The 22,933-nt window shown below is 53.0% G+C and overlaps 1 protein-coding gene across 10 annotated transcripts in view; it reads left to right on the top strand.

Moving 5' to 3' along the window:
* The window catches only part of CASZ1 (castor zinc finger 1), a 191,411-nt gene that overhangs the window by 88,762 nt on the left and 79,716 nt on the right, over window positions 1–22,933 (top strand). For 5 of the 10 annotated variants that reach the window (XM_041419868.1, XM_041419872.1, XM_041419864.1 and 2 more), the window contains one exon: window positions 4,154–4,239. Coding sequence is in view for 3 of the 10 variants with exons in the window: in XM_041419872.1 (XP_041275806.1) it covers window positions 4,236–4,239 (4 nt within the window). In the remaining 7 variants the exon portion in view is untranslated. Of the gene's footprint in view, window positions 1–4,153; window positions 4,240–19,261; window positions 19,391–22,933 lie in introns of those variants that run through there. The other 5 variants (XM_041419870.1, XM_041419866.1, XM_041419873.1 and 2 more) reach the window with 3 other exon arrangements.

Here is a 22,933-nt window from a genome sequence, read left to right as displayed (position 1 = left end):
ACATTGCTCTGCCGGTGTTTTGGACCTTAGCTGAGCTTTGGGTCTCTGCAGAGCAAGGCTAGGGGATGAGTTTTCCTATCCTGAGGGAAGAGGGAGAGGGATGAGAAGTGTGGGAAAAATATTTGCTAGAAAAGTCATTGAGACCTTGCCACCCATTTCACTTTTAGGTGGTCTTGGTTTATTCCCACAGCAGATGTCTCCGCAATAACAGAAGATGTATTTGATTTGTGGCAAAACTTCCATGTTCTGTGCACTGGGATAGTCTTCTTTTCTTTGTCATACCCCACCCCCTTTGAGGTGGTGTTTTAAGACCCTTTTCACTTTCCTGTTTGCATCTCACTGCCCTTCAGTGAACCACCTCCTCTGCTTGCTTTGCAGTCTATCAGATTTATTGCTCTTGCTATACTGCTCAGGACCTTTTCAAAACTTGGTAGTGCCACTGGAGTGTCAGGCACTGCACAAGGTTGAAGGCAGGCACAGCTTCCTCTCCAGGAGGGCGGGCATCCCTCTCCCTGCTGTCAGAGCTGTCTCTTCCCTTCTGATTTTAGCAATGTGGGTGCCAGGATTCACCTCCTCCCTTTGCAGCTTAGGGGCTCCATGGTAATCGTCACTTCTTGACAATTGAAGAGCAGCTGAGTGTCACCAGTGTCACTGTAGAGCTGCAGGGGGGAAACTGAGGCATGGAGTTGAAGGTGCCTGAAGATGTCCTCAAAGCTCATGAAGTGACCCACTGAGGCATTATCCCACCTGGGCTCCGAGTTTCTCATCACAACCCATCCCACAGGCTGCCAACACAACCCATCACTGCAAAGGAAACAAGGGGAGCACATGATGCCTCCTGTCCTGCCCTGCTGTGCCTTTGGCTTGTCTTGCTGCCCTTCCTTTCCTCTTCTTCCTCTGGCACTCGGTGCTCCCAGCACATGCCCTGAGCCCTGCCTGGACAGCCTGAGCTGCTCCTTTAAGGCAGGCACGCCAGGGGACTGCGCGGTGCCAGCCTTCGCTGTGAGTGCCTCTCGCGCTTCCCCCTTGGAAAGTTTCCTGCCCAATTGTTATGTGCGATCCGATCTGAAAGTTGCTCTCTAAGCTTCTTGTCACATTTTGACTTAATGAAGTGCAACTGGAGTGGGAATTGGGGTTCATCACGCCAGTCTCACTGCGCTCCCTTGTTGTCAGAAAACAGGGGCGGTTGGGGACCGTAATGCAACGCTGCAAGTCGTTATCATTCCGGTCAGTCTGTTTAACACAAAATTAAACAAAGAACTAATTAGTGCCTCATGAATTAATAAATGCGCAGTTGCCGGGTAGGAAGGGGAGGAAGGAAAAAAGGTTGTTGAAGGAAAGATACTGAAAAAGTCGAATTAGGATGTTGTGTCAAGGGGAAAAAAAAAACTGAGTCCACTTTGGCGAAGAGTTTGGATCCATTGGTTTCCTTGGAATAAGCTCCCCTCCTCCTCCTCCTCCTCCTCCTCCTCCTCCTCCTGCGTCCTGCACGTCTGCTCTGGAGCAGTGATGAATGACAGGCACAGGGAAGAGGCAACCTTTCAGAGCTTCTTCAGGGAGGCTTACAAGAAAGATGGGGACAAACTTTTTAGCAGGGCCTATAGTGATTGGACAAGGGGTGATGGTTTTAAACTAAAAGAGGCACAATTTAGCCTAGGTATAAGGAAGAAAATGGTTATGGTGAGGGTAGCGAGACCCTGGCACAGGTTGCTCAGTGAAGCTATGTCTGCACCATCCCTGGAAGTGTTCAAGGCCAGGTTGGACTGAGCTTGAAGCAAACCAGTCTGGTGTAAAGTGTCCCTACCTATGGCAGGGGAGTTGGACTATATGACCTTTAAAGGTCCCTTCCAACCCAAACCATTATAGGACTTTATGATTTTCCAGTGATGTTCCCTAGAAGCTGCATCTGGGGTCCAGTAGCCAAATACAAATTCTTACCCAAAGCAGATGTGGGAACTAAGAGGTGTGGGGTAGAAGCCCATCATGGGAAAGGAGGGAGACTTCAAAGATGTTCATGGTGAGCAAGTCTCCTCTCTTTGTCTGAAGGCTTTTTCCTGGGGAAGCCACAATGGGCACAGCAGCAGTGTAATCTCAGATCAGCTGTGTCCCAGCAGCCTGGCCCTTGTCCCCACAGAGGGTGCCGTGCTGGGTGGCCGCGGGGGCCGTGCCAGGCTGTCCCACAGGTGCTGTGCCGTGCCACACTGCCAGGCAGCGGGCTGGGCTCTGGCACATTGTCAGGCAGGGAAGCAGAGCTGGGGGAGGGAAGAGTCCATCCTTAAGAGGACATGTCAAGTACAATTAGCGTTATCTGTCTAAATATGTACTGGGAACACAGAATACAAGAGGAGGCCTGGCTGGCTTTAATGGAGACATATGCAAGGTCATATTGCCTCATACAATCCCCCAATCTGATTTGGGGATTACACATTCTAAGTAAATTGGCGTTATTCCTCTTGCATCATTGATAAGCTGCAGCCAAAAGAAGAGGAGTAAAAAAAAAAAAAAAAAAAAAAATGAAGGGGAAAAAAAAGAGAGAAAAAAAAAAGGGGCCTGGATTTTTGCCTTGGATTTCCCAAAACAATTAAAAACCCAATCCCAAGAATTGATCGTGCACAGGGGTTAGGGAGTGAAGGCAGGAAGGCAGAGAGTTACAGGCAGAGAGCTTGGGAAGGAGGGAGAGAACAAAAGAGATGGAAGGAAAAAACAGTGTGGCAGTGGCACAGAAAGCAGTGGAAAGAGCAAGGAAAAAAGGGAGAACAAAGGGGAAAAAAAGGTGAAAGAAGGGATGCCAGAAGGACCGAGGGTGCTAGGGTGGGAGAAGCACCTCAGATCAGGGAGATGTTACTCCAGCCATGCCCTCAGCCTTTTTAGCATCAGAATTTGAGTGGAAAAGGAAGCAGCCAGGCTGGTTATGGACCTTCCTCACCCGAGGGGCTCCGTCCTCCTGTCCATGCATCCATCTGGGATATCTCACCAGCTCCTTCCTGCTCTGGGTCCCAGCCAACATGTGGCATCTATCTTTGGCAGTGGCAGAGTATAAGTGACAGGAGGAGGCCGTCCACGTGCACAGTGTGCCAGGGCCCTGGAACACAGGGGTGAGCCACGGCAGCAGCACGGAGTCCCCTGAATCCCTCTCCCTTTTGTCCTGCAAGGGACTCGAGAGGGTCTCAGCAGGGCTGAGTCGCTGCTGCACGGAGAAGGGAACGTGTGGAGAGCTGGTGTGTGGCATGGACAGCTGGGGCTCCTGGACTCAAGCACGGGCACGCGGGGCAGGACCTCGGGGCAGTTTGTCATCCTCCTGCCACCCTGTGCAGCTGTGAGAGCTGTTCTGCCAGGGCTGCACAACAGAGGCCACAGGAATGGGCCAGGCACCCTTGCCACTGTGCATGAAGCCACCCTGTGCCCCTGGCCACCTCCCAGCTCTGGGAGAGGGAAGACCCTGTCTGGCTGCAGAGCAGTCTTCCCCAGCCGTGAGCTCTCCTCCCACCCCGCCTGCGCAGAATAACCCCCTCCAGAAGTCTCATGGCACGGCTTTTATGCTCTGTCACATTTTTGGAACATATGGTTTTAAATAATTCAATTTACTTTTCATGTATTTTGCTGTGACTTTTTTTCCCCTGTCCCTTTTCTCCTTCGTCCTCACTCTCTGCATTCTCCTGGGTGGAAAATGCACAGATGAGCAGATAAGGGGGTTCAGTAACATGGGACCCACTCCTGCACCCCGTAATCTTGTGCCCCACAAGGTGTACAGGGGAGGCCTCCCATTAGCACACAGGTGAACCTCTGGGAAAGAGGGGTCAGCAGAGGAAATATGAAGATTAAGGAGGGAAAATCTGACATGGAGCAGAATACAACCTTAGATGTGCAGGCAAAGTACAGAGCAGAGCAGCACAAGGTGTGTCTCTGGTACCTGGGGAGCAGGATTCAGGCCAATAATGGCTGCTCTCTATGTGAAATGATTCCCAACCCTCATTAGGAGCCTCTTTCAGGGAGAAGTGCCGTGGGGTACAGCCAGGAACAGGAAAGCATTTTGTTCTCTTGTGGAGTCTGAATGTCCCATGCTGGACCATGTTCTTACGCAGCTTTTGTGGGTCTTGGCTTTTACTCAGGTGTGCCCTTTGTGTTAACTGGATCCTTTCTTTTCTCACTCCAGAATGAAGTGAATTTAGAGCTAAAAACGAGGCAAGAAACGAGGCCTTGAAATCTCCGAAAGGTAGGAGAGACTTCAGACTGCAATGGGTATGTCACTATGCCCTCCTGGGTTCTCTTTTCCTCTGTGCATCTCTCACACTTGCAGCCTGCTCACTGTGGCCATGTCTGCACTAGATCTTCTGGGGTTGGGCTGCTGTTACTCATGAAGAGAGATGGAAACAGAAGAAGGTCAAGTACAGACATGGCATATGTGTGTCCTAATCCTGTCTTTGTCTTTGTACAGCAGTTGTTCTGGGCACCTGGTTTTGTCACTGAGGGTTTTCCTCAACATCTCTACTGCCTCTATCTTTACAGCTAAAAAAGTGTGAGGATTTTGGTGAAAGGGAACTGCTTTATCTTCATGCATGTGTAATGGGGGAGATGGATATAAGGTCCTTTCACTGAATAGGATGCAGTCTCCATCTACTGTGAAGTTTTGCTGAGCTCAGTTCACATAATTCAGGTGGTGATGTGCATGTTCTCCTCCTCTTCTGGCACATTTTTATCTATTCAGACTGCAGAACCATGGTGGTAGTGTGGAAGCATTTCCATGTGTGCAGCAGAATCAGGGCTTTCCTGGGTTTTCCCTTTACCTAGACCATCGTGGTCTAGGTAAAGAAAGAAAAAAACCCAGCTTCACAGTCTCCTAGAGCTTGGATGGTGACTTAGTTTGTGCCTGGTAAGAGTTAGAGGTCTAAATCCCAGGGAAATGGAAGATAATTTTGTCTATTAAATGCCTTATCTCCATGTGCTGGGTAAGACACTCCCTATGCCACCTCAGACAATGGTTACTGAGAAGTCCCTGCCATGCTGACATTCCTGCTGTCCCTGGCTTCTCTTCCTTCCCCTCCATCAGCAGGCACCAAGAGAGGTCTGAGGGCAGGAGAGGCTGTGGGGAGGGCGGGAAGTGCTCTGCCCTGTGAGGCATTGCTCAGGAGCACTCAGTGCAGTGTGTGTGCTCAGAGCATCCCTGCAGCAGTGGGGACCCCCAATGCCCAGTTTTGGGGAGCACATGGACTGAGTCCCAGCAGCATCTGAGGGGCCCAGGCTGGCTGGGGTGGGAGGGGGCCCCAGGCTGGGCCGGGCAGTGTCAGAGGTGACCGGTGGAAGGCCAGTGTTATGTAAATACTGCTGCTGTAACATGGCAGGCCTGAATGGCCCTATGCATCCATCCATCATTGCTGGGGAACAGAAGCCTCCCTTGGAGCACGGGGGGCCAGCAGTGTGGGGCATGCAGACACAGGCAGCATGTGCCCTACTCATAAACTGTTTGTTTTCTTTTTGTCTCTCTCGTTTCGGGGCACCCCACCGAGAGCAACTCTCTGTTCTGTCCTTGCAACCTCTCCCCCAGCCTTCCCCCCACCACTTCAGGCCTTCCTTTTCCTCCCTTCTTCCCCCGGCCCTTAAAAAAATGGAGGGGAAAAAAAGGGGGGAAAAGAAAGTCCCCAGTTCACATTGCGGCTTCTTTCTCTGACTTCAAAGGCTCCTCATCATTGTTTGGGATCGGCAGGCAGTGGCCCTGAAAACGTGATCACAGCCAGGCACAGTGTAGGTCACCACTGAGCGCCATGCTCCAAGTGCTGAAAGGAACAGGCAGATTCTTCCCTTTTCATGCTTCACAACCCTGGTTACAGCGCTCGGCCTCGCCCGTGTGCTCCTCGCTGCACGGCTATTCTTGCTCTTTTCTCCTCCTTTTCCTCCCGCCCTCCCTCTCTCTGCTTCTCTCAGGTCCCTCGTTCCTCCATTCGTTTGCTTTCATCCTGCCCCTCTCTGTGCCCGCCATCACACACTTCTCACACTTTCTTCTCTTCTTTCCATTACTTTTCTTTCTCACTGTCTCCTGCCTGGCACTGCTGCCACTTCTCTCTGCTATATGAATCACTGTTTTTATTTCTCCCTTTTCCCTCTTCTAAAGGTCAGGTTGGAGGTTGATTTCCTCATGCTCCCTGCTCCTATTTAGTAGCAGCCTTCCTCTGACATTTGCCCGCAATTCTGTCTTTGCCTGTGATATCTCACTCTCTGTGCCCAAAACTACGGCAGTTCTGTGATTTCTGGATTAGTCCTAGACAGCTGACAACCCTCCCTGCAAAGGTGTGAGCCTACTGCTTTCATGTGCAGTGGGTTTATCCCCCAAAATGTAGCCTGGTCTTACATGGGGAGGGTAGCACACAGTGCCTGCCATCAGTGTCAGTTTCCAAACTTGCTCTTTGGCTTGGCTGGTTAACCTGAAGGAGTGAGCACATAGGGTTAGTGTTGTAGATGGATTTGGAAAGACAGGCAGTGACTTCATATATATCACCGGGAAGCATTTAAATCTTGTAGGTCTAACACAGAACATGACACTGATGGCAGTGCTGAGGGCAGAGTTAGGCAGGGATAAGGCAGAGAAAAACAGGCCCAACAGTTTAATGGGCATCCCAGAACACTTCCTCAGTGGATTTCAGTGAGGGAACAACACTTGGTTGTGCTGAAGCTTGGGCATGTTTGGCAGCACAGTGAGCCACAGCCAGATGGAAACTCCCTGCCTGCAGAACATCCCTCAGCAACATCTGGAGCTTCATTTTGCTGCAGGGGAAGAGCCCAGGACTCTGTGCCCCTTCAGCACCCACCCAAGGAGCAGCCGCCCTCTCTCCACCTCTGGAAGCAGAGATCGTGGTGCTTGTGCCTCTGGTGATTTGTGAGGTTGTTTTAATGCCGAGGAGCCCACCAGGACTTGTCTCTTGCTAAATAGGCATATTAAGGGACATTGCAGCAGGGGTTATAGAGTAATAATTTGTTCTAATGAGCTGGTGTCACGTTCTCCCTGGCTGAGCTGTGCCCGAGCAGGAGCTGTGGTAGGAAGGGGCTGTGCTCGCTGACCTGTCAGCCCAGGTTAATGAAGTACTGCTCTGCTGGGGGGTCAGGGAGCAGGAGTGCAGCCAGCCAGCAGCAGCTCGGGGGCCAGAGGGGAAGGATGGGGCTCTTCCCTGGGCTGAGTGCCCCGGGGAAGCCTGTGCCATGCTGGACGGAGCAGCAGGATGTACATTATGGCACTGGGATCTCCATGCTGTGCTGGTGCCTTGAGTGCCATGACACCCTCACTGAACTGTCTGCAGGCAGGGGTGAAGCTGCTGCAGCTGGGCGCTGGCTGGGGCTGGTCCTCTGGCCTTGCAGGAGAGCCAGGCTGGCACACTGGGAAGGAGGCTGGAAAAGTGAGAAAGCACCTAAGTTACAGATGCTTACAGGCAAGGGGGGGTAAGTGGCCAGTGGTGATGACCAGTGTCTAACTAGGAAGTCTACAGAGAGATGGTGCTCATTTACCTTTGTGTGCAGAGTGTATGAACAGCCAGAAGTTCTCTTTGTCTTTCCTGTTCCCTCTTTCTCCTCCCTTGATGCTCCCCCATGGCTTGCTGAGATCCTTTACCTTACAAGCCTAATCCTTCATGCCTTCTGGATACCTGGACAGGAAAGATACAGGAACTTTTGCCAGTCCCCCAGCAATCACCCTTAGGGAGCAGGTTGATGGCAGGAGAACCTGGGCAGCTGCAGTTTGAGCAGGGCTCCACATTCTGCAGGAGATGGCAGGAAAAGCCACAAACAGGGAGTCCTGGCCCAGCTGCTGCCTTGGGGACCCATGGCCTGCCTTGCTTCTGTGAATGACACCACCCCATCCATGCTGGGGCACACCAGCACCCTGAGGTCTACAGCACAAGTCCTGTATACCATCTTCCTCCTTCTCCTCCTCCCACTCTTTGCTCCCCCCCTGCTTCTCTTGCTTTTCCCTGTCTCCATCTCTCTCTCCCTTTCATCTACTCAGAAGGCTTTACTCTACTTCCTTGTCACCCTAATTGATTGCATTAACCTTTCAGCGTATTGGATTTCCCCAGCACCGTGCAGAGAGCACTGTGCAATATGCTTATAATCCAGGCTGTAATGGACAGGGAGCAGTCAACGAGCCCCTGCTCCAACAGGTTCTGCTGACAACTTCTCTGGGAGGGGGAGAGGAGCGGGCCAGGGGGACCTGGGGCATGGCTGTCCTGCAGCCCGTGCAGACCTGGCCTCAATGCTCCCCCCTGAGCAGGCTCGTGTTAGCTTGTGAGAGTGGAGTCCTTGAAAAAGGATCTGGCTTGGAAAGCAGGGAGATGTTATATCTGACCTATTACTGTAATTTTTCCTAGTGTTTGAGCACCACTCTTCTGTATCTGCTTGGTCTACAGTTTTCTTCCATCTGTTCAATACTAAATTAATGTACGCTTTACATTGAGGCACTTGTTGCTAGTGGCAGATGAGAAGACAGTATCATGGAATCTTCCTGTTTTCACATCATGCTTGCCTCTGTCTTTTCCTTTAGGGTGAGGATACAAGGGAAATGGACATTTTTCCTCAGATTGCGAAGAAAAGCATAGGAATATTGTGTTGATGAGAAAGTCAGCACCAAGGTGCAGAGAGATCAGGAGACAGAAGCCCTGAATTATATCTCATGCTTGGTCTTGGATAAATCCTTTCACTCTCTCGTGCCTCATTTTCACCCAGGATGCTGGAGGTGTTGTTTGGGTGGGTTGGGGAAGGAGGAGGGCAGTTATTGCTGCTCACTGGGCAAGGGATGAGAAAGTGGCTGCAGACAGGCAGTGAAGCTACACAGCCAAGTGTGACTGCTCACACTGCCTGTGAGGCAGGAAATAAACCCACTAGATAAGTAGCAGGAGCATGTGAGCCTGTGAAAGGCCTGGCAGACTGCTGGTGGTCAGGGCAGAGCCAAGAGATGTTTTGGCATCCTTTATTTTAAAGGATTGGGATGATGGATCTGCCATGGTCTCCTGGCCATGGTGCCCCCTTTAAAGTCTCCCTGCCATGGGCTCGGTTCAGAACAATGCTTTGAGCACTAGGTTGAGTTTTGCTTAAGCCAAGATCATTTAAGCAAATATTTAGGAGTTCCATTTGACAAGGACCATAGGATGAGACCTAGACTCTTATGAGGCCCTTTTGTAGCTCTTCTTTTCAGAGAGCATTTAGCACAAGATGGTTCTTTGTTTATGGTTACAGCTCACAGTGTGAAAAACAGCAATAGGAAGGATTGCTGATCACTTCTTAGGTCTTTAGTTCAAGTTACTTCATCTTGTTAGAAGCAGTTACTCTGAAAGTACCCACTCTCCCAAGGGGAGGTTGAGAGCTGGCCTTTAGAAACTTGGCAAGTTCCTGTGCACACCAGGAGGAGGGCCTGTACCATGCAAGATAAAGGTAAATCCCCAGTTTTTCCAGGAAGGAACGTGAAATAACAGGAGTCAGAGGGAGGAAAAACTTTATTCCAGGCAATCATTCCAAAAAGTGTGAGGCTCCTTAAAAGCCAGAAGGTAGTTAGGGTAGGGACTTTTTTTACGTTAAGTAAAGAAGAACTAGGAGCAGGAAGCAAAGGACGAGAAATCTGAAACAAGCTGGAGAGAAAGCATGAGGGAGAGCAGCACCTCCTAAATGGAAGGGTAAACAGGCACTCCGAGGCATTAACTTAATTGATTGTTCTGCAACAGGCTGAACGCTGTGTTACTCTGTCACCGTGGCAACAACCCAAAAAAATTGTCAGCCTGTTTGGATGAAGTGAAGCGAAACATTCTCTAATTTGCGGTGATCCGGGTGTTTGTTTTCCTTCCGAAGAGGCGGGGGCTCTATTGATCTATTATTTGCACAGAGCTTTTTTTTTCCATGGTGAGATGGGGAAAGCAGGAGCCCTGGGGTGTGCTCCCGGGGCAGGTGAGGCAGCAGGGGTGTTTCTGCTGTCTTTCCACAGATCTGCCTTTGCAGGATGGCCAGAGCCAGCAGAGGCTCCAGTGGTAGGAACCGTCCCGAAGAAGCTGGGGGACAAGGGGAAAGTGTTTGGGTGTGAAGAATTTGTGCCAAAAGCATTTGGATGTGATAAACTTGTGCCAGGGCTACTGCTTTGGTCCATCCTGTTCTCATCACTTTGGGCTCTTGCAGTTCACAGAATCATAGAACCCCAGAGATGGAATATCCTGAGCTGGAAGGGATCCACATGGAATCATCAAATCCAGCTCTTGGCTTTGTCCCAGACAACCCCAAAAGTGACACCAGTTCCGTCTTTATTGCAGACTCTGGTGTTAGGTGGAGTCAGCAACAAGTGCCTCATGACAAGAGCAGCTCTGTCCCCCTACCAGCTCCCTTCCCAGATCCATGCTGTTCCACGTTGTGTGTGCAGATCTGTCTGTGCACAGCCTGTGCTTGTGGGAACGTATCGCTCACACTTGGGGAGGGACAGGAATCGTGTTTATCCTCACCCCACGGCTGTGGGAACATAACAAAGTCCCTGCCTTGAGCTCTTTGTAACAATGAGATGAAATCCCTGGGCCAAAGAAGGAGGGATTTTGTCCCCTGGGATATGGGGTCAGTCTGCTCCAGGGGGCTGTGTGGGACAGGAGATGGGGATGGCCACAGTGGGATGGGTGACTTGCTGCAGGCACAGCTTGGGGCAGAGCCAGGGGAGCCACACAGATGGGAAGAGGGACCACAAGCTGTGCAGCAGCTTGTGCCCCTCGCCAGCAATGTCTGGCCCTGCACAGCCCTGGGCCGAGCAGGAGCTCTTGGGAATGCCACTCACTGTCAGCACATGCTTGGTTTCAGAGTGAAATGTCACTGCAGCACTTGCTTTAGCTGGGAACTGTTCAGTCAGAATGGCAAGGTGCAGGGGAAGAGGGAGCAAGCCCACATGGCCAGGGGTGAGGAGCAAGACCTTGTGCCAAAGGCATGATGCCAAGAGACTGGGGCTGTGGCAGGGGAAAGGTGCCTTACAGGTCTGCAGTAGGGGGAACAGGCAACAGTGGCTCAGAGCCAGTGGGAGGGTGAGTGGCAGAGGTGGTTCTGGGCCAACAAAGGAGAGTAGAGTTTCCTCGTGACAGGGGAGGAGGGACAGACTTCACCCTCCTTGTTCTTGGCCCTGCAGAGAGGTTTCATCCTCCTGTTTGGGGTTTTCTGCACTCTCGCGGCCTTTGGGCACCCTGGGGGCAATCCCATGTTTCCCGACAGGAAATCCCATGTTTCCCATACAGGCTGATCATCCTCATGTTACCCCTCAGCAGTGCCCCAGCCCATGCACAGCTAGTCCAGCTGCTGTACAAGAGCTGTTTAGCTGATCCCTAAGATTTCAGGGAGAGCTGTGGAATATGCTGGTGTCAGCTGCTGGACAGTGTTGCTTTGTGGGGTATGCAGGGGGAAAAGCCCACCGTGTATCCCTGTGCTCTTCCTGCCTCCCTCCCGGATCCTTTCTCTGTTGTCCTAGGGAGTTTTCCTCCTCTGTTTGTACTGGTTTTGCTTTATCACCCTTTTCCCCTTCTGTCTCTCTCTTCCCTTCTCTATTTCATTCTTTCCATCCAGTTTTTAACTCTTCTGCTCTGTTCCTCTTTTTCACAGAGTAGATATGGGCTGGGGATAAGTGACTGTGGCTGGTGGGTGAGCACTGAGGCACTGTGTCCTGCTGGGGCACCTGGTGGGTGTGCGTGGGTGAGGGCACCGTGGGAGACAGGAGTGCTGCATCTCTCTTGGGAGAGAGCTGAGCTGCCAGTGAAAGTTTGGTGGTTATCAGTGTCAGGAGAAGCTAAATAACCCTGTAACTGGTATGAAGGTGAATTCACGGTCTAGTGAGCACTGAAAATATGAAAGGGCTCTGAGACAGGCAGAGTGTGGAGAGGCTGCACACTCAGGGAGTGGTGTGTTGCTGGACCAGTGCAAGGACGTGTGCTGGTGCCATCCAGATCATCAGCCATGGCAAACTGCCTTTTGTGGGGCTGGACAGGGCAGGGAGGATGCTCAGGACTACAAGTTCAGAGACAAATGAGACATGCATACGTTAACATGGCAAGAACACCCTCAGAGAATGCCTGTGGGCAGCCACATCTGACTGCACACATGTGGCCAAGTGCCCACACAGTGCCACAAGGCCAGGCACATCCATGTGCACAGATGTGCAGACAGCCATACCCACGCAGGCAGGTACATCTCTGCACGTTGTCCTGTGTGGAGATGCTCCCACAGCTCCATAAACACGGGGTCACAGGCACACCCAAGCTGCCAGTGCAGTGCTCTGCCGCCTGTGTCAGCTCGCAGTCGTGCCAAATTCCTCTTCGGTGTAACTACACTCCAGTCAGGCAGCACAGATGGATTTATCCCAGCATATCTCGGATGTCTGTGTGGTTACCTGCTCTGAGCAGGAGGAGACTTGTGGGAAATCTCTTCTTCCAGCTGGGAGAGGCTGATGCTTTGGAGAACCAGGAGATGTGCAGAGAGGAAACCCCCTTCAGCTCTTCACCTGGAGCTGGTAATCTCCTTGCACCAAATCCCTGGAACAGAGGAATTGCATTTGAAGCTCAGCCAGTGGTGATTTAGTGCAAAAGAGACCTTGATTAATTCGTAGTAAAATCAAGTAGCACTTGGGTGCCAGCACCACATTCCAGGGTGAGACAGCGACCAAGGTGCGCGCTGGGCCGGCTGCCAGGTGCCTGAGCAATCCCCGCGGAGGTGGCAGCGCCATTCAACCCACAGCCTCTCCCTGCTTGGGCTTCTTAATTATTAATTTATTTTTCTCCCTTCCTTGGCAAAAAAATACTATTTGGTAACGACCTCAAATTGCAAAATGCTGATGATTTGGAGAATGTGTCACAGAAGCTCCAGGGTGATAAAGGGGAGACGAATCCCAGCCAACAATCCGGCTCAGCCAGTTTGCCTATTTATTAAAGAAAAAGCCCAGATCATTAACTTTTTTGTTGTTGTTCTGTTTGCGGGCAACTCCCTGCTGGCAACTTTCGGGTGCCCAGTAAATTAAACCAAGTATCGGCCTGGTTCAGGGCAACCTGAGCTTCTGTTTAGAGCTGTGAGAACAAACTGGCTTCGTTTATGTTAGCACGTGAATAAACCCTTTAGGGTACCATGCAAAGCGCTCTCTGGCATAAAAGCAGTGTCAGAAAATCCTTGCTCTTGCTGCCTCGTGGAGGGTCAGGTATTGTAACTGGAGAGCTGAGCTTCCCTTCTCCTCCCACCGCTTGTTCACACGGTTAATTGCCCCTCGACACCTCACTGTGCCACGCTGCTCCCCAGAGAAGCAGGGCTGGAAGAGAGCATCTGTAGGCACAGGCTTTGTTGGTTTCCCCGTTTGCCTGCTTGGTTTAGTTGTTGAATAAAGAACAGTTTAGGGATGGGCTTGCCTGCCTGGTGGCCCTGTGAACTCCGAGAGTTCCCTGTGCTATCAGGGAAGGGTGATTATATCCCCCTCCTCTGGAACATCCCACGTGTTTGCTGAAGCAGTGCTTCAAGCTAAATCAGTTTGCTGAGGGCTCCAGCTTCCCTTAATTCAGTGTCAGGACCAGGCTTGCATGGCCATTATTCAAGAAGTTTTATCAGAAGCACAAAGCTAGCATCTGCCCTCCTGCTTCCCTCTGGGCATCAGCAGCTCTGCTGCCCTGGCTTTGGCACACGGAGGCTCGAGGGACTGCCTCCCGAGCCCATTTGCAGGCAAAGCTCGTTCCAGCTCCTAGAGAGTCTCGGCTGTTTCGCTGCTGCAGGAGCACGGTGCCTTGTCGCTGGTGCCTGGCACAGCAGCTCAGAAAAGCTGCCAGAACCGAGGAGCTCGTGTGGGAAAAGGGAGCAAAGACGCTGCTCAGGTTGCTAGCCTCTCCCCTGCCCTCTTCCAACCCAGCTCAGGTGAACTAGGGGTGGATTTTAGGTTTTAATCTCCGCTGACATCCGTACACTTTCTCCCAGAGGTAGCCACCTTCTTTCCTAGGCCTGGCTCGTGTCCCTCTACACTCATTTCTCTGGTGAAGCCTGCCCAGACCCGTGTTCACGTGGATGTTGATGGGAGGAGAAGGGTATTTTTCAAGGTTTCTGCTGGGTTTTTTTCTTCTGAAATATAAGGATGTGCAATTTTTTTAGTTTCAATTTAGCATTGGAGAATTTTATAATTTAGTAATTAAAATCTCTGATAGGCTTTAGAAATTGCAGCTAATTGAATTTAATGGGAAGATGATTTTCAATTTTATTTGATTACCCGGACCCCTGGCATTGGTATTTATGGGAAAAAAATGGGAAATGTGCTGTGTGGGCTAAGATGGCATAATTGAATTAGGGCTAATCGGATTTCTTCGTCATGAATTTCACTATAATTTTCCTATAATTTTCCATTAGATATCTAGTTTACAAATATTCACAAAGAAATGAAGCTCTTTCGGAATGGAGATTGCTGGCTAACAGGATTACAGGGACGATAGCTCGGCATTGCCAGCCCGGGCTCCTTCAGTAATGCAATCGCTGCGTCTGCCTCACACTTACCGCCCGCCGCTGCTCCCGCAGCCCCGGCCCCGCCAGCGCTCCCGGGCCGGGCCGGGCCGGGCTGGGCCGGGCAGCCCCTGCCCGCGGGGTGCCTGTGCTGGGGACACAGCTACGGGCACAGGCACAGGCACAGGCACAGGCACAGACACAGGCACAGGTACAGGCATAGGCACAGGTACAGGTACAGGTACAGGTACAGGTACAGACACAGGAACAGGTACAGGAACAGGTACAGGAACAGGTACAGGCACAGGCACAGGTACAGACACAGGAACAGGTACAGGCACAGACACAGGCACAGGTACAGGCACAGGCACAGACTCAGGTACAGACACAGGTACAGGTACAGACACAGGAACAGGTACAGACACGGGTACAGACACAGGTACAGGTACAGGCACAGGTACTGGTACAGGCACAGGCACAGGTACAGGTACAGACACAGGGACAGACACAGGCACAGGTACAGGCACAGGTACACCGCCCTGTGCCCCGCACACAGCACAGCCAGCCCCTACCCTCCTCCATCATGTCCCCTCATTGTCACTTACAATGAATGAGTGACTGCTGCTTTGGGGACAGTCCCTGACAGTGCTCTGTACCTGCCCCAGTGCCCTGCATGGGCGCAGGGGTGACATGGGCTCTGCCTGTGATGGGGCAGGTAGAGCAGAGCAGACAATGTGCCAGATTGCCTCTGCCTTCCCTCCTTCTCCTCTTGCCCCTGCCCAAGCCACATCAAATCCAGAGTGAATTTATGGAGACCAGCCCTACACCACAGTGTCAGAGTCCTGTAAAATCCAGCCTGTCTGGTGACCTGCCCCATCTCTCTTACTTGCTGGGCTGCATTTTGGGAGCCTTTACTGATCTGCCCGGCCCATGTCAGGATAGAGTTGCTGGGGGAGCCAGGCATTGCCCTGTAGAGTAATTAGGGTGGCAACTCCTCTCTACCCAGTGCCCCTTGACATCTGCGTGCCATTAGGCCTCCCACACATGTCCAGAGCAGGACAGTGTCTGCTAAAACATCCGTGACAATCCAGCCCTGTCCTGGCTGCTGCAGGACCATGCTCAGGTCTTCCTGTGTCTGTGCATTTACATGACTCTGTGTGTGTGCAGGCGGCAGGTGCTCGCGCTTTCGTGTGCGTGTCTCTGCAGGAACACAAGCTGGCCTGCAGATCCTCTGGACAGAAATCACCATTTCTGTTTGCGCTTGCCCCATGCACTGCAGAAATAGGCCTTGCCCAGTCTGGGACCCATCCCTGGGCAGCAGTTTGCCATCCCAGCTGTGTGCCTTGCCAAGCCCGGGCTCAGGGGCTTTGTGGGGTTCAGGGTGGTACTGGCTGGTTTTGCAGGCAGAGCACCTGCTTTGAGTGCCAGGTGCCTGGGTACGACTATGCCCTTACCTCCTCACCCTGAAATCCCCAGGCTGCACTTTTAATTGCTGCAGTAAATTGTAACTAATTGTTAGTGCATTCAAACCCCTGCCACTCCTTCCCCCCAAGTCTTCCTGGGCCCCTGTGGAGCACATGCCGTGTACGTTCAGTGCCGTATGGCCCGTTCCCAGTACAGTCATTCCCTCTGGGCAGTGGTCAAGAGATGAGCAGCACTGGCTTCCAGCAGATGCTGGGAGCTGTGGGGTGCCTGGAAAAGCAGTAGCTACATGGTGGGGACCTGGTGTCAAACTGTTAGAGGCCAAAGGAGCAGTAAATGGCAGGATCGCTCCCAGCAGAACCTTCCCAGCACGCTGAGACTGAGCAGAGCTGCTTTGGCAAGGGGTTCTGGGAGCCATGTGCCAATAATGTGATTGAAACTGAATTGAGGAGGAAGGAGGGAAAGAGAAAGAAAGGGAAAGAAAGCATGGATTGTCTGCTCCTGCCGCCCAGGCCCCGAGGCCTCTGGGCACCTCCCTTGACGAAACAGAAATCAAACAAAATTACAGAAATAGGGCAGGAGCATTTGCCTAATAGACTCCCCAAGCAGGAGCAGGAGGAGGGGCACAGCACTGCCAGATCTCCAACCTGCAATCTGAGAGCCAGCGCCCTGATCCCACATGAATCCAGAGCACAGTCCCAGGCCCCCAGGCCAGCTCCAGCTAAGGAGGGAGAAACTGCCAAGAAAATGGGCTAAGCATAAAAAACAAAGGTAGAAGAGACACAAAAAGGGGGATGTCCCACATCTCAGTGTGACTCACCCCCTGCTCAGCCCTGGCACACTGTCTGTGGGGAAAGCATTAAACTGTAATAATAATAAATTAATCATCCTTCCCCCTCCCATTGCACTTTTCATCTGAGGATCTCTGAGCACCTGGCAAACATTAATTACCAAGAGCTCCTCGTGCCCCGGGAGGGTGGAAGGGGACACAGAGAGCTCTCTTCCCGTGCCACGGAAGGGCAGATGTGGCTGCAGCGGACGGGGCGGCTCTCGCCATGGCACGGAAGCAAAGTTCAGAGCAGGGTGAGGGGTGCTGCCTTCCCTCGAGTGCCGCTGGAGAGCAGGGGGTCCGGGAGCCTCTCCATGCCAGGGCAAGGCCAGAGGCAGCTTTTCCTCAGGGTGGATCCATACCCCGAAGGGATAGGGGAAGGAAGGGAGGTGCTACCCTCATGGGGGGCACAGGAGCAGAAAGCTTCAGAGCCCTTGAGAAAGGAGAGAACCAACTTTCCTTGGGTAAGAGGCAAAGGAGGGAGTATGGGGAAATAAACCTGATCCTGTGACAGGAGATTGCTGAGATAGGAAATCAGGCCTTGCCATTGCATCAGCTGCAGGGCGTGGATTTCACCTGAAAAAACACCTTGGCAAGTTGTTCCTGCAAGGAGGAGTGGGAGGGACAGTGGGAAGTCTGTGGAGGGGATCCTCCAGGTGTGTTTAGGTTGTGTGTGTGGGTTCATGTGTGTCACGGTGTATGGATATGTGTGTATTTGAATGTCAGTGAGCACAGAGTATCATTTTCTTTGTGGAGGGCATATGCATGTTGCGTGTGCATGCAGGGATGGGAGGGGTGGGGAACATTTGTATACTGATGTGTGAACGTGCTCAGCTCTGTGCACGTAGAAGAACAGGTATGTTCAGAGGGTCTGTGGGGCTGTGTATGTGCAGGGACATATCCATGGTAGAAAGTGTGCCCCTCTTTGTGAGGAACTGGAGATCCAGCGGGGGCCCACTCTCTCAGGGAACAGTGGTGGTGAGCACAACTCCCACTCCTTAAATCTTAAGTTCACAGAAGAAGCAAAAATGAAGATATCTGACGTAAAGTGCAGTGAACTTTTGGAACCTGTCAGCAAACTCAAACCTGGAAGGAAGTGTTGAATCCAAACTGAGCTATTACAGAGCCTGCACAAACAATTCTGGTTCTGTCCATTACTTTGCAGGGTGGGATGTTCCTTGGCAGGTGCTTAGCACCTGACTCAGGTGTAGGGACCAGGGCAGGCTCTGCTGGGTGATGTTGGCTGGGCTGGTGCCTGCGCTGGGACCGAGTGGAGTGCAGACAGGCAGGAGCTGAAAGGCAGCACGGGGTGACAGTGCTGATCGGAGCTGATGGTGTGGGTAGAAAGCAGTGAGCGGGGCAGTCGGGCAGCGCTGATAGAGCGGCAGCTTGGCTGCACCAGGGGGGAAGGTGAGTCCTGTACAGGGCTCTGTTCAGGGGTGCTGCTCGGCAGGGAGCCCCCAGGCAGGGCACACTTGCCTCCTGCCCGACACTGTTGTCCCCACGTGCTTCCCGGCTTGGAAGGTCCCTGGGTGGCTCCATTTCACTAGACTTTGTTTAGATTTTTCTCTGAGAGGAGCCAGAATATTTGTGGTTTCCACAAATGACTCCCCTCGCCTCTTCCCTCTCCCTGCCCTCTGGCCTGCATTGCTGCCTGTGCGTTTTTGTCCATGCAAATGCAGCACTGCTGAGGTGATGAGCTGCACTTTGTGTTGCGTCTCTGGGCTCGGGACACTATCAGGGTGCAGCACATCCTGGTGCATGGAGCCAAACACACCTGGGCTCCTTCCAGCCCTGTGACTAACCTGTCCAGCCACTTCTGGAGAGTCACTTCCCTCACTAGTGCCTCAGTTTCCCCATCCCTGGTGGGGTAATGATGCTGGCCTCCTTTGGGAAGCACATTACGTTCTGCTTATAAAATGGATTTAAGAGCTGCTAAGTCCATGGGCAGCTCTGTGTGAGCCCCTGTGAGGAGCCCAGCTCTGCCAAAATCCTGGAGCCAAACGTGGTGTGTTCACAAAAACAGCCTACAACCTGCTCAAAATACCTATTTAATCAGGTAAATAATCTGCTCGTTTGTTTTAAAGAAAGAGGCTTATATCTGTGTTTACCCAACACGCCTCTCAGAACCTCCCTCGCATTCTTTGCTACTTAGAAAAATAAAGCCAAAAAAAATGAGGAAATTCACTGCAAAAGGGCCCCCTTCCCCCCCCTGCCTCCCGCGGGCCCGGCGTTCGGGGCTGGAGCGCCGTGATCTCCTGAGGGCAGGATGCGTCCGGGGCAGTGACACCCGCAGGTGGCGGCCACCCGTGCCCCGAGGGCTGCAGCCCTCCTGGGTGCGCTCCGCACGCACGGCGAGCCTGGAGCCGCGCGGGACGGGGCAGCCGGGGCAGCCCCCGTGCGCTGCCCGCGGCTCCTGCCGTGCCCGGGACCCGCGGCTCCGCTGCCGCTCCTCCGGCCCCGCGCGCCCCGGGCCCGGCGAGGGGCGGGCCTGCCCGCCGCCTGTCACCGCCCCCCGCGGCGGCGCGCCCGCCCCCGGCCCCGCTGCCAAAGTGACTCGGGGAGGACCGGCACGGCAATGACATCAGTGCTTTAAACAACTTGTTATTCGGGAGCAATCAGCTGCAATTAGGTATTAATTAAGTATTATGAAAGTTGATTATTTAAGTGAATTCGGCTTTCGTCTCTCCGACTATGGTAAGTACAGCACAATTGTCCTTTTCCTGCCCCCAGCCCCCCGCCCGCCTGCCGGCGGAGCCCCCGGTCGGTGCCGGTGCCGGTGCCCCGCGCCGGGGGAGCGGAGCGGAGCGCTGTCCGCCGGCCGCTCCGGCGCGGCCGTGCCGTGCGAGCCGCGGGGCCGGCGCCGCGGGCGGCGCAGCCTCTCCGGCCGCGGGGCCGCCGCCGCACCGAAACTTTTGTTGGCGGGTGCGCGGTGCGGAGCTGCGGGCCGGGCGAGCGGGGCCGCGCCAGGTGCGGTGCGGCGGGGGGCTTGCCGCCTCTTTCACTTTGCTTCTTTCACTTGTTTTACGGAAGTTGCTCCCGCGCCCGCCGCCGCTTCGGCCCCGCTCTCCCGGCCCCGCCGAGGTGAGCCGGGGGCTCTGCTCCCTCCGTCGGTCCCTCCCGGCAGCGCGGCCCCCGCGGGCCGGGGCGGCGGGGCGAGGAGCGGGCTGGCCGTGAGAGGATGCGGAGGGGAAGTTTATGGGGGTTTTGGAATGATTCTGCCTTTGTATTTGTTGTAAGTTGTGTGGGTTGTTTTCTCTTTCATATTTTCCCCCCTCCTGAGCTCTGGCGTGTCGGTGGTAAAGGTTGCTTGTCAGGTTCCTGTACTGCCTAAATGAAAAGGAATTTAATTTATTTGGGACAAGGCAGTGTCAGATGAAGAGGCTGCTTATTACATTTAATGAGTTGTTTTTTGGTTTTATTCAGCCTGGGCATATCTGGGATGGGTTTGTTTTTGTCCTTCCATGTGAGGTGTATGAGACCTCCCCCACCCCTTCACATCATGCAGGGAGGAGGAAAGGTGGCCAGGCTGGGGCAATGTTTTGGTTTTAGATTACAGGCCCTAGTATTGGGGTTGGGTGTGTTTTTGATTGTAGCTTTTTGCGGCTTGTCCGCTGGTTTTTGATCAGGTATCAGGATGGGGAGCAGGTTCCAGCCTGGGGCTGGGCTGGGCTGGTGGCCCTGCTGGGTGTGATGATGGACAGGTCTCCATCAGGCTGGACTGTGACTGCAGCCAGGAGCTGCGGGGCTCAAAGCGTTGGTGGGTTTTCCAATCCTTGGACCGTCTGCATAAGAGTCTCATTTAGATTTGACAAAATGTGCAAATTCAGAGTTTGGCAGGAGTCTATCCCTTAGGTGATGTTACCTCTCTTTGGGACCAGGTCCCACCATCATGGCCCTGTAGTGGCTGACACAACTACATCTGCTCCTCCAAAATGGTGTCAACCATTCTTTGCCATTAAAAAACAAATGGCAGCAATGAGCCAAACAGGCCTGTGCTGGCAGTGTGCCATGGTCCAGGTAATTACTGCCAGAAAGTGCGTGTTGTTTTTTTTTTTAATAAGGAGTAAGATGGTAATAAACTGGTTGATGATTGACTGGGCCTGAACTATGTACTCTGATATTGTGAGTGAGAGGATAATTTTGCCGTCGTTTATTCCATTTATTTACTTATTTCTACCATTGATATCAGGAACCGAGTGGCTCCGGAGCCACCTCCACCTGTGAGCGTGACGTGCCAGCTCTGCTTGGGTCCAGCCGTGGGCGTGCGGCTGCCTCCCTTCTAGATCAAGGAGCTGGGATGCTGCGTGGGCAGCTCAGGAGTTGAGGCTGTGGTGAAACTGCGGGAGGGCAGATGCTTCCGAGAGCAGTGGGCAGCGATGTGCCCCGCTCTGCCCCGGCGGGCAGGGCCGTGCCCCGGCGCTGCAGTGCCCTCTGCCGGCTGGAGCTGCCCGGGGCTCCCCGAGCCTCGCCGGTGCTGCGGCGCTCGGCGCCCGCCTGGCGCCTGGGTCCCCGCTGTGGGAACCCGGGGCTGCAGCAAGCCATGGAAATGAGCATCGGGGAGATCTCTTTAAGTCAGCATTATGATCTGTGTGTGGGTGAACCCGTCTTGTCATGATCTTGGGGCAAAGACCTGCCCCATAATCACCACCTCTAACCCTTATCTACTCGGGCCAGCTTATCTCCCTCAGTCGCTGCCTCTTGAATTGTCTCCAAGCCCTCGGGCGGTGACTCTCCAGAGGCAGTGCCCGAGGGCTGCTCATAGAGCTGCCAGCTGGCAGAGGCAGCTCCAGAGGGGTTTCTTTCCCAGAGGGACTCGGTGTGTGGGGTCTGACAGTCTGCTCCTGCTGAGGGCTTTCTCCGCTCAGTCAATCCATGCGTGGACCTTCTAGGACCAGAAGTGTTAATAATGGTTAAGGGCTGAAAAGAATTTGTGGACTGAGTCCATCGGCGCAGGAATGTGGCAAGATGTTCCCTACATGTGACTTTCTGCCAGTCTGGTTTTAAATACCTTGACTGACTGGGTACTTGTCACTTCCTTTGGGACACTGTTCCCCAGCCTAGTTATCCTTGGTATGAGATTACAGGAACTGACCTCAGAAGGAGGACCAAGACACCTATGGTAAATGGGCGGAGGAGCACCCAGTTTCCCAGTCAAGGGGTCATTTTGTGTCTTTGTCAAATCACGGCTGTTGTTTGAAACACCCAGTGGATAGAAAGACCTTCTTTGGCCTGGTGACAACTTGTTTGGGGTTTTTTGACCAGATTTTTTGGGAGACATTGTCTCAGTCAAGGTTGGTGTCATTCCTGAGCTCATGCTCTGCAAAAGGTTCCCAGGCACTTGGTTTGGGTGTTCACGTCCCTTTCCAGTAGTTCTATGAGATACTTGTTGCGTGGAAAGCATTCAAGGGCTTAAGCCTACCAAGGGAAGATTGTTCCTTGGGAGAAGGGTTTAGCAGGGCAGGGATTAACCTTGCCATAATGGAACAAGCAGCACCCAGCTCTTACTTGGAGAACATGCTTCAGAGCTGCTTGGAGTCCATAGGAGCGTTTCTACTGCTTTGGCACTATAGAGAGATAACTCACAAAAAGGCCAGAAAGCTGATCTCTGAGATGAGCTCCTGTTTCCTCACCTGTACTGTCTGCTGGATCTCATGAGTCCTTCTGAACCAGGTGTGCCACTGACAGAGTGGGGTCCACTGGTGTGTGCAGGTACTGCACCGTTCTGCTCTGAGAGCAGAGTCCCAGGGGGGAGAGGCAACTTGTACTGAAACTGGGAATGGCACAGATACCTCAGCTGGAGGGGATCACATATTTGATGTGTAGTTTCCATATCGCCAGTTTCTCTTTCTGTTTTGCTAAACTGTTTATGCTCCTACCCAGAGTCCTCTTTCCTGCGATTGGATCTCAGAGCTTTGCCTACACAGCCTTTTTTGTCCCACTTTTTGCACTTGGCTGTCCTCCCAGCGAGAGCCTTTGTGGCCACTTTGCCTCTCCCTCTGACACCAAACCCCTGGGCTGCTGTGCAGCCTACGGTTTAGGCGCCCTCTGAAAAGTTGGTTGAAAGTGTCTGGAAAGTGATGAAAAGTCCTGTAGTAGGTGAAGGTAACTATTGTCTGTGCTGCATCTCCCACCTCCACCTGGGCTCCTTCCCTCCCTCCCTCCCTGCCAGGGTTTGAAGATGCAGCCGTTCCCAAGGTTTGGAGAGCTCAGGTGCCACCCAGGCTCAGCTCCCAGAAG

This window comes from Onychostruthus taczanowskii, unplaced genomic scaffold (genome assembly GCF_017590055.1).
Source record: "Onychostruthus taczanowskii isolate IOZ18803 unplaced genomic scaffold, ASM1759005v1 scaffold61, whole genome shotgun sequence".
Taxonomy (NCBI): Eukaryota; Metazoa; Chordata; class Aves; order Passeriformes; family Passeridae; genus Onychostruthus; species Onychostruthus taczanowskii.
This window is presented reverse-complemented; position numbering and strand designations above follow the sequence as displayed.